The 16,405-nt window shown below is 44.2% G+C and overlaps 1 protein-coding gene across 2 annotated transcripts in view; it reads left to right on the top strand.

Moving 5' to 3' along the window:
- The window catches only part of MUSK (muscle associated receptor tyrosine kinase), a 408,957-nt gene that overhangs the window by 344,211 nt on the left and 48,341 nt on the right, over positions 1-16,405 (top strand). Inside the window, exons 11-12 of one of the 2 annotated variants that reach the window (XM_063914218.1) lie at positions 4,541-4,564; positions 6,226-6,314. In XM_063914218.1, coding sequence (XP_063770288.1) covers positions 4,541-4,564; positions 6,226-6,314 — 113 coding nt within the window. The remainder of the gene's footprint in view (positions 1-4,540; positions 4,565-6,225; positions 6,315-16,405) is intronic. The other variant, XM_063914217.1, reaches the window with a different exon arrangement.

Genomic DNA, 16,405 nt, shown 5'->3' with positions numbered 1-16,405 from the left:
GTCATTTGAATTCAGCTGCTTATATCACCAAAGGAAAGCAACATTTTAGTATGCCATCAATTCAGTTAACCCCTTAGGTTTACACCATCACACTGCTAAAATATCAGACTCTAAATTAATTTTGCTCCTGTGCTAACATTAACTAAATTTGCTATCACATACTGTATCTAGCAATAAAAAAATGTCAACAAAGTTACCAGAGTGGCTTGCTACTGTATTAGCCCCTACCACCTCTGATGGGAGGTTATTTCTTTGATCCACTTTTGAGGCAGCACAGCCAAGTCAGGTGACGTGGCCTGTCCAATGCTATCCTAAGGTGATTTTATGTCCTGCTGTCCACCCTCAGCTTTAAGATCTTCAAATACCTGTGTGAAGTACTGGGGGTCATCATGGATGAGAGCATCTTTGCCCTCATTAAGTCGATAACAGAGAGGCAACGGCTCCAAAAGGCTTCCTTTAAGCTTTTGACTAGGAAATGGCTTCAGTGGGTAGGAGGTCTTACTGCCCACGAATGCGTAGGATACATACAGACATGTTGTCAGAGATTCTAGTAGTTCCTGCACACTCACTGGCTGGGATGAAATGACCTCTCGGCAGAGCATGTAGAGTACATTGTCTGGAGTTATGAAGCCAACTGTCTACCAGCATCCAGTGAGAGACCTGTCTATAGGGGTTGGCCATAAAGCAGTATCTGTCGGTGATAGATGCTGGAACTGCTTACACCCTTGACATATGAACTCCTCAAGACAGCTCAGCAGCTTGCTGATGGATGCTTGCACCATCTTACATTTTGGAGGTAAACACACTTGCTGATCTTTAGCAGGTTCCTTGGCAAGAGCATCCTGTGAGTCCTGGGGGAAGGTTGATAACAAATCCTTCATGCTCTCACTGATGAGGTGTGTAACATTGGTTTCACCATTTTTGACTTGCCTGCTTTTAGCCATAAAGCACCCGATGAGCAAATGTCTCTTTACTGTTCTTCCAGCCTCGCTGTTTTGGACTGCAGTACTATGGGCCTCACTTGATGAGTCTTCATAAGACAGGCTCGCCTTGTTGCAGCACGGGAATGGGAAACAGTTCCCTATTCCTATTCAAGGTCCTATTCTTTATGGCACCTGCAAGCAAATCCAGATTCATGCTGTGATCTGTGGTGGCTCTGACTGCAGAAATCAATCAGATGGTCGTGATTTGTTTCCAGCACATTGCGAATGAAGCTGTTTGTTTGTAGTTTAGACAGTGAGGGGTCTATTCATGAAGCAGTTAAAAGAGGGGAGAAAAGGACCAGTGGAGAAGTTGCCATGGCAGCCAATCAGCTTTGAAAGAAGCCTTTATCAAGTACATTCTATAAAATGTAAGGGAGATGCTGATTGGTTGCCATGTGCAACTTCTCCACTGGTCTGTTTCTCCACTGTTTTCTCTGCTTTATGAATAGACCCCCAAGTCCAGTAAGTAGCACTCAGAGGTTTTCCCTGTTTACAATAGGCAATTCCAAAGATTATGAAAATTGGTGAAAATATAGAAGGTATTCTCACCTGATTAGAACACTATAAGGAATGGATGTTTTAAATAAATGATAGAGTAGTACATAGGACATTTGAATAATCTAAGAACTACAGTACTTAGTTACAAATTAACTAAATGCAAAAAAAAAATTCTTTCACAAATGGACCCAAACACCCCTCCTACTAATTATGTGTTTTAAGAAAAAATATTTTTCCTTTTTAATATGAGATAATGGTAGATGCATTCATGTCTGTTGATGTAAAGTTGAGAAAATAATCGCTGGCTATTTCAACTGGCATTAAAGTAATAATGTAACAGAAACTTGAGGTGTGCTAACTGAATACTGGACATTTGATGGATGCATTATTATTACCTTTTATTTATAAGGTGCCACAAGTGGTTCACAGCTCCGTACATATGGCACACACATTTGAACAATACAAGGTACACAGAACTTAATATTATCTAGGGGGAGGGGGGAGACAGGTGACATGAGGCACAAGGGGGAAGAAGGTGGACTGATGGCAGGAAATAAGTAAGGCAGAGATGGCCAAGACATGATGCAGGGGGTTTGGAAAGATGCCTCGAGACTAGGTTATGCATCAGAAGAGTACACTTTAATTAACAGGTGGGTTTTCAGTGTCCGCTTGAAGCTATGCAAGGTCAGAGAGAGCCTAATATAGCAATGGAGCTCATTCCAGTAAATGGAGGCAGCACAGGCAAAGTCTTGGATTTACGCATGTGACCAGGGAAGAGGAGAGGTGAAGGTTATTGGCCAACTGGAGGAGACTGGAAGGAGTATGTAGGGAGATGAGGTTTGAGATGTAGAGGAGTTAGAGAGGGCCTTGTATGTGAGGGTGAGGAGTTTGAAGAGGATTCTGTTGGGGAATGGGAGCCAGTGTAGATTTTTTCAAAGGGGAGTGGCAGATGTGGAACAGCGAGAGAGCAAGATAAGTCTAGCTGCAGAGTTGAGAACAGATTGGATGGGAGTGAAATGGGAGCATGGAAGGCCAGCAAGGAGAATGTTGTACTAGTCGAGCAGTAAGATGACTAGTGATTGGATAATAAGTTTAGTCTCACTCTGGGAGAGGAACAGCCTGATGCGAGTGATGTTGTGCAGCAGGAACCAACAGGCTTGAGCCACAGATTGGACATGGGGGGGTTACAAAAGAAAGGGAGGAGTCAAGACTGATGCCCAAGCAGCGGAGTTGGGGAACAGGGGAGATGATGGTGTTGTCAACAGTAATAGAGATATTGGGCTATGGAGACTCTGGATGGGTGGAAAGATGATGAGTTTGGTTTTGTCCATGTTGAGCTTCAGAGAGTGCTCAGACATCCAGAAGGAGCTAGCAGAGAGGTAGCTGGATACCCAAGAGAGAACAGAGGGTGAGAACTCAGGACAGGAGAAGTATAGTTGCGTATCGTCGGCACAGAGGTGGTTAGTGAAGTAAGTGATGAACCAGGCAATAAAGCACAATTCCCGAGTCCCAAGGCTTAATACACACAGCACTGCCAAACCCCCAGTATAACCAGCCAGCACTTATATTGCATAACACATATTTAGCGCCCCCACCCCCTCCCGCACTTTCACGGTGCACCTTTCTTCTATCTTGTATCTATCTACCTACCTATCTATCTAGATCTATCTCGTATATCTGTGATATTTATCTATCTCATATCTATCTAATGCAGACTAAATGGGCCAAATGGTCCTTATCTGCCATAAATTTCTATGTATCTATGTATCTAATAATTTCTCTATTTAGGCCATACTTGCCTACCTGACCCTCTCCATGAGGGAGAAAATGCTCTGTTCCTGGACCTTCCTGGTAATGTATGACTGTCATCACCTGTGGTGAAACACCTTTCTTATCAATTAACTAGCTCACCACAGGTGATGGCAATCATACATTACCAGGAAAGTCCAGGAACAGAGCATTTTCTCCCTCATGGAGAGGGTCAGGTAGGCAAGTATGATTTAGGCTTGGGTTGAGCAAAGGAGTTTATTCAGCTTCAATCACACCTGTGATGCAATCACATTCTCCCATTTGTCAGGCCAGCGTGGGCCAGGAGATCATATTGCAGTGATGCAAACACCAGGGCGGACCCAAACAAACTGATTCAAAGGTTCTTTTGTCAGTATGCTAAAATAACACATCTTTCTACGCCTTTCCATACAGGCTCTATCCCTTTGAGAAAATGCTAGTATCTATCCTGGCAGGCCCAGGGCAAACTTTGCCATTATATAACTAAATATCATTTTAATTTAATTATTCATTATATATACTGTATATTATTTTTATTTAAGTAAAACTCATCAAGTAACTACATTTAATTCATGTCTCTATTTTTTTAAATCTTTTGTGCCAGTTTAAATAGGGCTTTATTCAGGTTTGTTAGCAAACCAACAAAGCACACTAATTGGCAAAACTATGTTGCACTGCAGGTGGGGCAGATGTAACATGTGCACCCCACCCAAATCTAAATCTCTGTGCACCTGTTACATCTGCCCCACTTGCAGTGCAACATAGTTTTGCCCATTATACCCCTGTTCCACCAGGCAGCATACAACACGGGTTATTGCACATGAACGTGCATAACCCGTGTTGCTGGCTGGTGTAAAAGGGCTGAGTTGGAATATTCCAACTCGGGTAGCTTGGAGGGTAGAACACGGGTTCAACCCGGGAAAACTGTGCAGTGTAAACGGAAGCGACACGGCTCCCGTTCACACTGTATGGGAGGGTGGCGCTGGGAGATCATGTGATCTCCCAGCGCCGCCCCCGCTGCTTCACCGGCAATGTCACCAACCCGGCAATATGCCGGGTTGGAAACGGCAGATGAAAAGGGGGCTGACGCGGGTCGCGGCCAAGTAGCACCCGTGTCGGGCTCCCGGCTGCGACCCGTGTAATTAGATGGAAAAGGGGTATTAGTGTGCTTTGTTGGTTTGCTAACAACTCTGAATAACCTCTATATACCACAAAGGCTATGAAAATTAGTATGGTTTACACTTACTGTCTTTCTCCTCTTTTTTTTCCAGAGTTGAATAAGGAAAATATTACTAGTAAGTTGTAAAAACGTTTTCAACAGTCCAAAGCTTGTTACATTTTCCTTCATGAATATTTATTACTTATTTCTAAACCCAAATCTAAAATGACAGAGGCTAATAGAAAAACACAAATCTACAGTACATGTCTTGACTGCAGGAAAGATCATATTTACTAATGTGCTAAAAGAGATCAGATATGATTCTGGTCTACACCATTATTGTGTCCTGTGGATGAACGTGGTCTTTGCATCTGCAACATGTGGTTTTGCTGAAATATTCATAGTTGTCTGTCTGGACCTATTTTACTAGTCGTCCTTCAGTAGTCTCTGTCTAGACCTACCAAATGCTGTATTTTTCTACATACATCAAGTGGGAATATTTCACAGTATGCCACGTTACTTCTGCTAACCTCTGCTAAATGTATTCCGTCCATCCACTGCATTTTACAATATTACTGTAAGTGCTGTTAATAAAATGTTTTAAAACAGTTGTTGTTATGCTCCTTCCTTGCAGTGCAAGACTATTCTGCATGAATCTGACATACAGTATGTTACAATGGTGTCATGCATTTATGAACAAATGCTGTATACATTATCAAGACACAAAGAATTATTGTGGCCTGATAACCCACACATTTTTATCAGCATACCTGGCTTTTTGCTCCCATATGTAGAATTGCCCAGGGGAAAGTCGGTTCCTGTTGCTTCTTGTGTCCTCTTTGGGCTACTCAGGCAGCCTAGATGGTTATGTTTGCATTGTCCTATTTCAATGGGGCTGCAGATAGGTGGAAGGGATAGGTGGCATTTTAAACATGCACAGTGGACCGAAAGCCCTGCGATGTATCAAACCTTGAAAAGAAATAAAGTGGAGAGAGATAAAGTACCAATCAGCTACTGTAATTTTTTTTTAACACAGCCTGCAAAATTATAGTTAGGAGCTGATTGGTTGGTACTTTATTTCTCTCCCTTTTGTCTCTTTCCAAGTTTCGATGCATCTTCTGCTAACTCTGTAATGGGCCTGTACAATAAATATATCTATAAAAAATCTCTATCTCTGCCCAGGGTCATCTCAACAACATTGCAGGCCCTGGGCAAAGCAATGCACTGGGGTCCCTACACACCTATTCACAGTAACTGATAATAAAGTTATAAGATGTCCCTCCTGTGGTCCTGTGCCGCCTCTCCACATGCTTCCATACAGTGAATGGCTGTCAGCACTTTCATTGGTGGATAACTCCAGCCATCCACCAATCAGCATGATGATAGCTATTCACTGTCTGGCTGCAGGCTGGGAGGAAGGTAGAGAATGTTGCCTCACCACTCTGATTGTGTGGCCACCACCCACCCCTGCTCGAAAGGTCCCTAGAATTGTGGGCAGCTGCCCAGTGTGCCTATATGTTAAGATGGCCCTGTAACAGCCTCAAAAATACTAATCCATCTTTTTATATAGAATAAATAAATGTTATAGTTAGCGAACGCAACACACAAATTTGAGAAGAATTTGATCATAAAGAGCTGAAAATCCCACTGGTCAAGTCATTAAACCTCATTCCCTTTATCTCGCACCCTACCTACAATGACCAGAAATATACCCAACAGACAAAACACTATTTACATTTTTATACAAATATTCACTTTTGCATAAAATCATGTATTTCAAATATCTGTGTATTCCAGAAACATGTTACAAGGGTAACGGTGGAGATTACAGAGGAGATGTCAACATTACAGCATCAGGAATCCCTTGTCAGAAATGGAGTCAACAGGTAATATATTTTACATCATAATAAATAGAATATGCAGTCAAGCAAAAGAAGGAGTCAGTAACAGGTCAGTAAGTGTGATGTGAACATTTGTGAAATACTTTTACTCTCTGTCTCAGGAGGAATGTCAGATTTCATATGTGCTACAGTATATTAATATAAGAAAAGAACTAATAAAATAAAGAAAAAATCTTACCCAGCCGAGACCTTTGAAAGATATTTTGCATTCTATGCAGGCACCTGCATTTTCCTGTGTTGCCACAGAACAAGATTTTCAAATGATTTATTTGGTTTTTAAATGAGTAACTTGAGATATAAACAAAGTCGCTGTATGAAATGATAAGTGTGTACAGCTGCAGCTGTAGTTACAGTGAAGTTCTGCACAGTTTAAAAGAAAATATATTTGTAGATATTCCAAGAACAGCCCGCACCCGGGTATCATCTGCTGAGGAATGACACTAAAGTGCCTACTCCTCTTCAGTGACAGGAGCCAGGTGCTGCACTGTGACACTACTCCTGTCACTGTGTAGAAGCCTGCACTGCAATCACACTGGTCCCCAGGGCTAGTTTGGCATCCCCCAGCGGCGGATTGGGAACAAAAAGCAGCCCTGGAAAAATGTGTACTAGTGGCCCCACATGGGCAGCACCAGAGGTGTAAGGTCTAGCCATGGGCCATGGCAGCTGCACCCTCACCCCAAGACTTTCCAGATAGTGGGGATGTCCCGCATCAGGGGGAAGTTAAAAGGTTAAAAGGAAATACAATTAACTATTATGAGCACATTATGAGCACATTATATGATACACCTTCAGAATTTAGGAAACTATAATTATTTAGAAAGATATATTTTCTTGCTTATTACACCAACCGCGTATCCCAATCACTATTCACTCAATCTTATATGTCAACCAAGCAGGCAGACAGAGTATACACTAGATCAGGGGTGACCAAACAGTCGATCGCGGACATGCGACCAGTCGATCGCGATCCGCCGCCCAGCCACCCGAAGCCGCGCCTCTCCTGCCTGCCGCTCTGCCTCCTCAGTCTGGTCTGCGGCAGTGACGGCCGAGTGTATAGCTCAAATCAGGTGCCGGTTCGTTAGCCAATGAGAGCTCGCGGACCGGCGCCTGATTTGAGCCATACACGCTGCCGTCACCGCCGGAGATCAGACTGAGGAGGCAGAGCGGCAGACAGGAGAAGCGCACGCTGCGCTCTCCACACACCAACAGTGAGCACTACTATGGGGGCATATCTGGCATTGTAGGCACATAGCTCAGTGGGGGCATATCTGGCACTGTGGGGTCATATGTGGCACTGGGGGCATATCTGGCTCTGCGGGCACATGGCACTGTGGGGGCATATCTGTAATCTGGTGCTGTGGGGGCATATCTGTATCTGGCACTGTGGGGGCATATCTGGCACTTTGGGCACATGGCACAGTGGGGGCATATCTGGCACTGTGGGGGCATATCTGGCACTGTGGGGTCATATGTGGCACTGGGGGCATATCTGGCTCTGCGGGCACATGGCACTGTGGGGGCATATCTGGCACTGTGGGGGCATATCTGTAATCTGGCGCTGTGGGGGCATATCTGTAATCTGGCACTGTGGGGGCATATCTGGCACTGTGGGGTAATATGTGGCACTGGGGGCATATCTGGCTCTGCGGGCACATAGCACTGTGGGGGCATATCTGGCACTGGGGGCATATCTGTAATCTGGCACTGTGGGGGCATATCTGTATCTGGCACTGTGGGAGCATATCTGGCACTGTGGGCACATGGCACTGTGGGGGCATATCTGTATCTGGCACTGTGGGGGCATATCTGGCACTGTGGGCACATGGCACTGTGGGGGCATGTGTATCTGGCATTGTGGGGGCATATGTGTTTGAGGTTTTTACCTGTGGGGGCTAATGTGTTATTTCGTGTGAGGCAGTCATTACACTCTGCGCAGCAAGGCTACGTCCCTTTTTTTTGTTATACCACGCCCACTTTTTGTTATACCACGCCCACTTTTTGTTATACCACGCCCTTTTTTTTGCTTGCGCGCCTACGGCGCGCGCTATCATTCCTCCTAGGTAGATCACAAAAGCTTTTTAGCTTTCACAGTAGATCACCGACTCCAAAAGTCTGGCCGCCCCTGCACTAGATCATCTGCAATCACAGGCTAAGTGGGAAAGAAATTTTCATATATGCAAATTATTTTGCATCTTATTCATTATGTCTATAAATAAGACCACATGTCCTCAAACAAAACTGTAACGCGTTTGGGGAGAGACACAGCCAAAGTGACCGCTATGTTACAGCGATTAGCAGTGGAGAATTGGAAGTTGGAAGCCAGGAGTCAAGCGCAGGCTGTGCAAAGTGTCCTGGATAAATAACCTCCATTGTGATAAGCCCATTTTAACTGTTATGTACGTGCAAAATTAAAGTAAAATCGTATGTGTCTTAAATGATACTGCACTTTACGCGCCCCTTGTGTGTTTATGTTTTTTATGTCTATCAATTACCCATCTATCAAGGGTGTGTAGGGGAGCATATTGTTTTATATGTGTGTGTGTGTGTGTGTGTGTGTGTGTGTGTGTGTGTGTGTGTGTGTGTGTGTAAGCCCTCACTCACTCACTCACTCACTGACTCATCACTAATTCTCTTACTTCCCGATATGTTAGGAAGCTGAAATGTAACATAGGTATTCCTCAGGTGGGAAATAGGAAAACTACGTAATTATAATTTTATTAAACCTTCCCTAAGGGGATGAACAGGGTGTTGACATAACAATGTCATTACCGATGCGTGGCTTGCATTGCGTGAACGATAGTGCCCAAACGGACAATCTGATCAAAATTTGGATTGCACCTCCAGTGTGAAGAATTTAATAAACTACAACAATGGTCCTGTTACTTTTTACCGTATCTGCTACGGGTGTTCCTCTTTAGATTTACCAAATTATTAACACTTATGTATATGTACAACCGTGAAAAAAAAAAACCGGGTAGAACACACACACACACACACACACACACACACACACACACACACACACATATAAATATATATATATATATATATATACACACACACACACACACGTACGTGGACTGGGAACTAAAAATTGCACTGAAAAATATTATGGAAGTGGTGTCAACTGTAGGCGGAACCAACACCACAGTAGGCAGGATTAGTACATCACTATACCAGAATACATCAGTGATAGGCAAGGCTGAAGATGACCATACACCAGACGTATACATAAAATCAAATTTTCTTATTGCGGAGCTGCTCAGTGGCTAGTGATGAGTCCCTTGCCACCATGCTATTACTATTAAATGCGATCACTGCTTTTTAAGCTCTCTCTCTCTCATTTTTCCCCTGTTCAGCATCATGATGGATGAAGGGGATGTGGTACCCTGGAGGTCATCCAGGTCGAATAGCAATGGCATCCTTTCTCCCCGGGTAGCCATCATAAATGATGGATCCTAGAATAAATGAAATAGAAAGCACCGCCTTTCCCACCCCACCCCCACCTCACCCCCTGCCACGATCAGGTGGATGCAGAGGTGGTCCATTGGAACCTGGCACCCAGAGCAAGTGAAATGCAATGATGCACCCCCATAGTACCGGTATGCGCCAGATGCTCCTCTCCACATACCCCCAGATCTTCCTACATGCGCACAGACATCCCATATTCCCTATGCATGCCTCTCAGACTTGCACATATGACATACACACACACACACACACACACACTTACACTAGTTAATACATGGAGCCGGCACCTGCAGGTCACCTCAGTTGCTCCGCTCCTTCTGTCCCCTCCCATCTTATTATACTTACCCCCCTCTCTGTCCTATTTATTCCCATCACTGCAGTGAATATCTGCACGTAACACCTTATATGTGCGCTGTGGGAGTATACAGTGTATATATGTATATATATATATACAAACGGATGTGTGGCGGCACTCAACCATTTGTATATTGTTGGCTTATGCTAAGCTGACTAGGAGGGCACCGCAGTACAGTTTATTGTTACCATTGGAGTGCCGGAAATTTCCTTTTATTATATATATATATATATATATATATATACTCCACAAACACTCTCCTCCTGCGCTAATTGGTTTCAAAATAGGCGATTAGGTATAGCTATCTCTAGGATGGGCTGCCTGGTTCCTCTGAGTTCCTTGTTAGGGGGAACTGAGCAAAGAAAATAGAGTATAGAAATAGAGGAAAAATGGCGCCTCGGGGGTTTACAAATACCCTTATACAAAGACTATTGCTTAACAGGATTTGCAATCAATATTTATACAGGTTTTTAAAACACATAACGGACTGTTCTTTTCATAAAAATTTATTAAAACAATTATACAAAAACATGAAGTATATCCATCATTATTACATGTACATTATGATGTAGTTTCTCCTACAGAAATCCATCAATGGAATATGGAGGAAAGAAGGCAACCTTTCTGTTGTATCCTTATTCTTCCTCATTAAATATTCGGAGATAACATCAACAAGAAATACAGTAACCCAATGCGTTTCGTCTAGGAACTAGACTTCATCAGGGGTGCGTCTTAGATAATAATGTCTATCCAAGAGAGTGATAGGCCTAGATCATTGGCCGAATAGGTTCATACGTGGGCTTCCAGACATCAATGAGGCGTGAAATAAGGGCATAAATTCAGCCTCGTGGATCTGGTAACTCAGATTACGAAGAGCTCAAAAGGGAAGCATTTGTATGAAAAAAGAGGAATCAGCAACTTCATGCACACATGGAGGACCTCAGAAGTCACAATACAGGTGAAAAATGCAGAAATCTATAGAGTCCTTATGGTATCCTATGGATATGATACCTTCCAAATAGTGATCAGCAGTGAGCCAGTGATCATGCAATTTAATGAGGAAGAATAAGGATACAACAGAAAGGTTGCCTTCTTTTCTCCATATCCCATTGATGGATTTCTGTAGGAGAAACTACATCATAATGTACATGTAATAATTATGGATATGCTTCATGTTTTTGTATAATTGTTTTAATAAATTTTATGAAAAGAACAGTCCGTTATGTGTTTTAAAAACCTGTATAAATATTGATTGCAAATCCTGTTAAGCAATAGTCTTTGTATAAGGGTATTTGTAAACCCCTGAGGCGCCATTTTTCCTCTATTTCTATACTTATATATATATATATATATGTATATATATATATATATACACACATATATATATATATATATATACATACATATACACTGTATACGCACACATACACAAATATAAAATAGAAATATAACATTATTAGTGGAAATTGTGCTTACCTGCCATCCTTAAGATATTTTATGTTGCATGGCACATGGTTCTTATTCTGTTAGTCTTCGTTACTTGGTCAGCCACCAGCCATAGGGAGGTGGGGATGGCAGATGCACACGAGGCGGTAGCAGAGCTACAGATGGCAGAGACACACATTGGGTGGGTTGGGCAGAGACACACATGGAGTTAGTAGGGGGGGGTGAGACATACATGGTGTGGGGGGGTAGCAGAGAGACACATGGAGTAGGAGGGGCTATGAGACACACATGGTGTTGGGGGCAGAGACACACATGGTGTGAGGCGGGGGGGGGGCAGAGACACGTATGGAGTGAGAGGGGGTCAGAGACATGCATAGGGAGGCTTGGAGCAGTGGCTTAGCTGAGGAACGTTTTTTCAGCTGTGTATGCCTGTGTCTAGCAGCACAGGCAGGGCAGCAGGGAGAAAAGGGAGGAGCTACAGGAGACCAGGGGGCGGGGAAACTCGTGGAGGAGTCAGGACTGGAGGAGAGCGAGGGAGCTGAACTAATACGGACTCCGGGCTGAAGGTCCCAGTCCTTTCAGCATGAGAGAAATGGGGCACACAACCTCTGCAAAAGACAGAGGGACCATCTGGTGCTAATGATCTCAGCTCCGATGTGCACATGCAGCCATCTGTGACTGCCTGTGAGTGAATAGCAGGCGACAGCCACGATCACCAGCACCAGTGGGTCCTCTGTCAGTGGTACGTCCTGTACCCAGCATACTCCAGAGCCTTCCTTCATTCTGCCCCTCTCTGCGCTCCTCCTACTGCCGCCCACCTCTTCAGTCAGCCTGGTCTCTGAGCGCTGTACTGTGTAGCTCCGCCCAGCAGCAGCTCGTAAGCCAGTCAGCCTTGTACCTTATCCCCGCTGGCTGACTGACTGCTATCATGTAATGTGGTGCGGCCCCGCAGAACACCCTCCAGCTGCCCTGCCTCTATATTGCTATGTGGCGCCGGCATTTGCCGGGGCAGAGACAAAAGTTCAGCATTGCCGATCGGATCGGTAAAAAAGCGATCCGATCTGCTGCGGGTGGCGGGGGCCCTTTTAGATAGTGGGGCCCGGGGTACTTATCCCCTGCCCCCCCCCCCCCCCCTTAATCCGGCTCTGCCGCGGGTGCGTCAGTCCACCGGGGATCTTCCCTGTAAGCCCTGTGGCCAATCCGACTCTGCCCCAGAGTTATGAAACGGGGTTTCGGGCCATGACCCTTACCAGGGAGGCCACACCCCCTTTCCCAGGCATGCGGCTTTGCCGCGCTCACTGTGTATCCCCCCGCATCGGGTGTCAGCACCATTAGTGACGCTTCTGCATCTACTTAATCTCTCTCCAAGGCTTAGTACATAGACCCCACTGTTTTATATTATTTCTCTAGTTAGCCATGGTCTAACTTTCTTGTATTGTAGAATTAAAATGGATGTGATGAAGATTCATTACTATGGATCAATAATTCTCTGTATTGTCATTTGTCAGTAATATAAAAAACAAAAAACAAAAACCTTTTTGAGGTAGAATACTGTTTAGCAATAGCCACTATTGCTTAATTATGCTAATGCCGCTGAAGGCATCTTGTGTAAATACTAGACACCTCCTGCTGGCTCCTATACAGTAGTGCCAAGGCAGGGGGGAGGGGGTGTGTGTGGTACTTTTTGCCCTGCCTCAGGCCTGATGAAGGGCCCCAAGTTATTGTCTCCCCTTAACTGGCAGCAGCAGCTGCAGCTCTTCACCTCAGCCCAGGACATGCTGCCTTATACTGGTCAGCAGTGTGGCCAGGGAGGTGCTTAAAGTACAGTTTTTTTTCCTGCATTTTTTCTAAGGGTGCAGGGCCACACCTCCTGAAAAGTAACTGGGCCCAGCCAGGCTCTCTACTGCCCTGCTCCTATGATCTGAAGAAGCAGCATCGGATCATTTGCGTGAACATCAACCATCAGAATAACCCTCTGATCGCTAATTTTACTGGTTACCCTTCATCACGACTGCACCCAGATCTCATTCTACGGCCCCTCTATCTCTCATCCTTCTCCACAGGGGTTCAGAGAAGGGGAGGGGGGTGGTAGGTACTGATTGTTGTTATGTGTGTGCTGTTTTGCACTGTCCACGTTTATTAAATAGTACACACCAGTGGAAAGTAGATTGGTAAACACACCGGCTGGTTAGACTTAACAACTTGTATTTATTTTAGCTTGTATTTATTGTAGTGCACAGTTTCAGTACAGTACTCACAGTTATGTATACAAGCAGCGGAGATGGAACGGAGCATACAGTACCATCTGGTCATGTATGAAGGCCGGAACACAGGCTTACAACACAGGGAAGCCATGGAAACCCTACTGAAAATACAAATTGTGCACCAAACTGCTTGTCCATAATACTCTTTCTTGCCCAGGGCAGTAAAATATCTAGCTAAGGCTCTGCTCCAAAGTTTATTTAATGGTATCTTAGCAAAAGGGTTGTCTTCTAGATGTAACAAAATGTTTTTTGTTTTGTTTTTCATTTGTAATTATTAAAAAAAAAGTTTAGTGTTACTTTTACTTGAGCATTTTGTGTTGGCCAGTGGTGGTGATTCCTGAATAAATCCACTTTAATTTCATAATGTGGCGTAAAAATAAAATGTGAAATATGCCACAGTGAGTAAATACTTTTTATAGTTAATGTTCATTATACTAGTATCACCAGGAATTACTCAATAAACTGAAATTATACTTTCTCTTTACTATCACCAGCACTATCTAGCTGCCTCTAATTGAATACTGATCGCTGCAGTTGATAGTAATAAAATCATTACCATTGATGATACATTGTATCAATTTGCAACCATCTGTTTGCATTTCTTAATTGACATTTTGGCCGTTGTCTCACAAGTGATGTTAAATAAGAAAATGTTTTAATTAAAATTAGTTTATTATATTTGTATTTTATAGCAAATGCATCTTCTCATCTGTGTCTGTCTGGTAGGTGGTAGTTTCTAATTGGTCACCCCTGGGGATGTAAAATCAGGATTTTAATTACCTACCGGTAAATCCTTTTCTCGTAGTCCGTAGAGGATGCTTGGGTCCATTTTAGTACCATGGGGTATAGACGGTTCCGCAGGAGCCTTCGGCACTTTAAGACTTTTCAACAGAGTGAACTGGCTCCTCCCACTATGGCCCTCCTCCAGACCCCAGTATAGGAACTGTGCCCGAGGAGACGGACAACTTTGAGAGAAGAATTTACATTAAACTAGTGGCGAGATTCACACCAGCTCACACCATACAAAACATGCCGCCTAACATGGCTTTCAACATAACCCATGCTAACGTGCATGCATAACGCAACAGCAACAGCTGTGAACATCTTAACACATGAGAACCTGTGTAAAAAGATAAAACGTAATTCTGCAGGAAAAATGAGCACTGGGTGGGCGCCCCGCATCCTCTACGGACTACGAGAAAAGGATTTACCGATAGGTAATTAAAATCCTATTTTCTCTTATGTCCTAGAGGATGCTGGGGTCCATTTTAGTACCATGGGGATGTACCAAAGCTTCCAGTACGGGCGGGAAAGTGCTAATGTTCCTGTAGAACTGACTGACCAAACTGAAGGTCGTCAGCAGCCAAGGTGTCAAACTTGTAAAACTTAGCAAACGTGTTTGCCCCTGACCAAGTAGCTGCTTGGCAAATCTGCAACGCCGAAACACCCCGGGCAGCCGCCCAGGAAGAACCCACTTTCCTTGTAGAGTGGGCCTTTACCAAACTCGGTAATGGCAATCCTGCCGTGGAATAAGCATGCTGAATGGTACCTCTGATCCAGCGCGCAATAGTCTGCTTAGAAGCAGGACCCCCAATCTTGTTGGGGTCATAGAGGACAAACAAAGATTCTGTTTTCCTTATCCGAGGCGTTCTTGCAACATAAGTCCTCAACGCTCTGACGAGATTCAAGGACTTTGAAACGGCTAAGGTGTCAGAAGCTACTGGCACCACCACAGGTTGGTTGATATGGAAATAAGACACAACCTTTGGAAGAAAATGCTGACGCGTCCACAGTTCAGCTCTATCTTCATGAAAAATCAAATAAGGACAGAGCCCCTAATTCAGACACTCGTCTGCCAAGGCCAACAGCATGACCACTTTCCAAGTGAGAAACTTCAACTCTACCTCTTGTAGAGGCTCAAACCAGTACTATTTAAGAAACCGCAACACCGCATTAAGATCCCATGGCGCCGCAGGGGGCACAAAGAGAGGATGCGCAGAACCCCCTTCACGAACATCTGGACCTCAGGAAGGGAGGCCAACTGTTTCTGAAAGAAAATGGACAAGGCCGAAATTTGGAGCTTGATAGACCCTAATCTCAAGCCAGCATCCACACTCGCCTGTAGAAATAGGAGAAGACGTCCTAATTTAAACACCACCGCAGGAGACTTCTTGGATTCATACCAAGATACATATTTTCTCCAAATACGATGGTAATGTTTGGACGTTACCCATTTCCTGGCCAGAATAAGTGAGGGAATTACTTTATTGGGAATACCCTTATGGGCTAGGATCTGGTGCTCAACAGCCATGCCGTCAAACGCAGCTGCGGTAAGTCTTGATAAACAAATGGCCCCTGCTGAAGCATTCCTCGTGAAGAGGCTGAGAATCTTCCAGTAATAACTCCTGAAGATCTGGATACCATGCCCTCCTTGTCCAGGCTGGAGCAATGAGGATTGCTTGAACCCTTGTTCTTCTGATGATTTTGAGAACTTTTGGTATTAGTGGAAGTGGAGGGAACAGATACACCGACTGAAACAC

This window comes from Pseudophryne corroboree, chromosome 1 (genome assembly GCF_028390025.1).
Source record: "Pseudophryne corroboree isolate aPseCor3 chromosome 1, aPseCor3.hap2, whole genome shotgun sequence".
In the NCBI taxonomy this organism is placed as follows: domain Eukaryota; kingdom Metazoa; phylum Chordata; class Amphibia; order Anura; family Myobatrachidae; genus Pseudophryne; species Pseudophryne corroboree.
The sequence above is the reverse complement of the archived record's forward strand: the minus strand, read 5'-3'. Positions and strand labels throughout refer to the sequence as shown.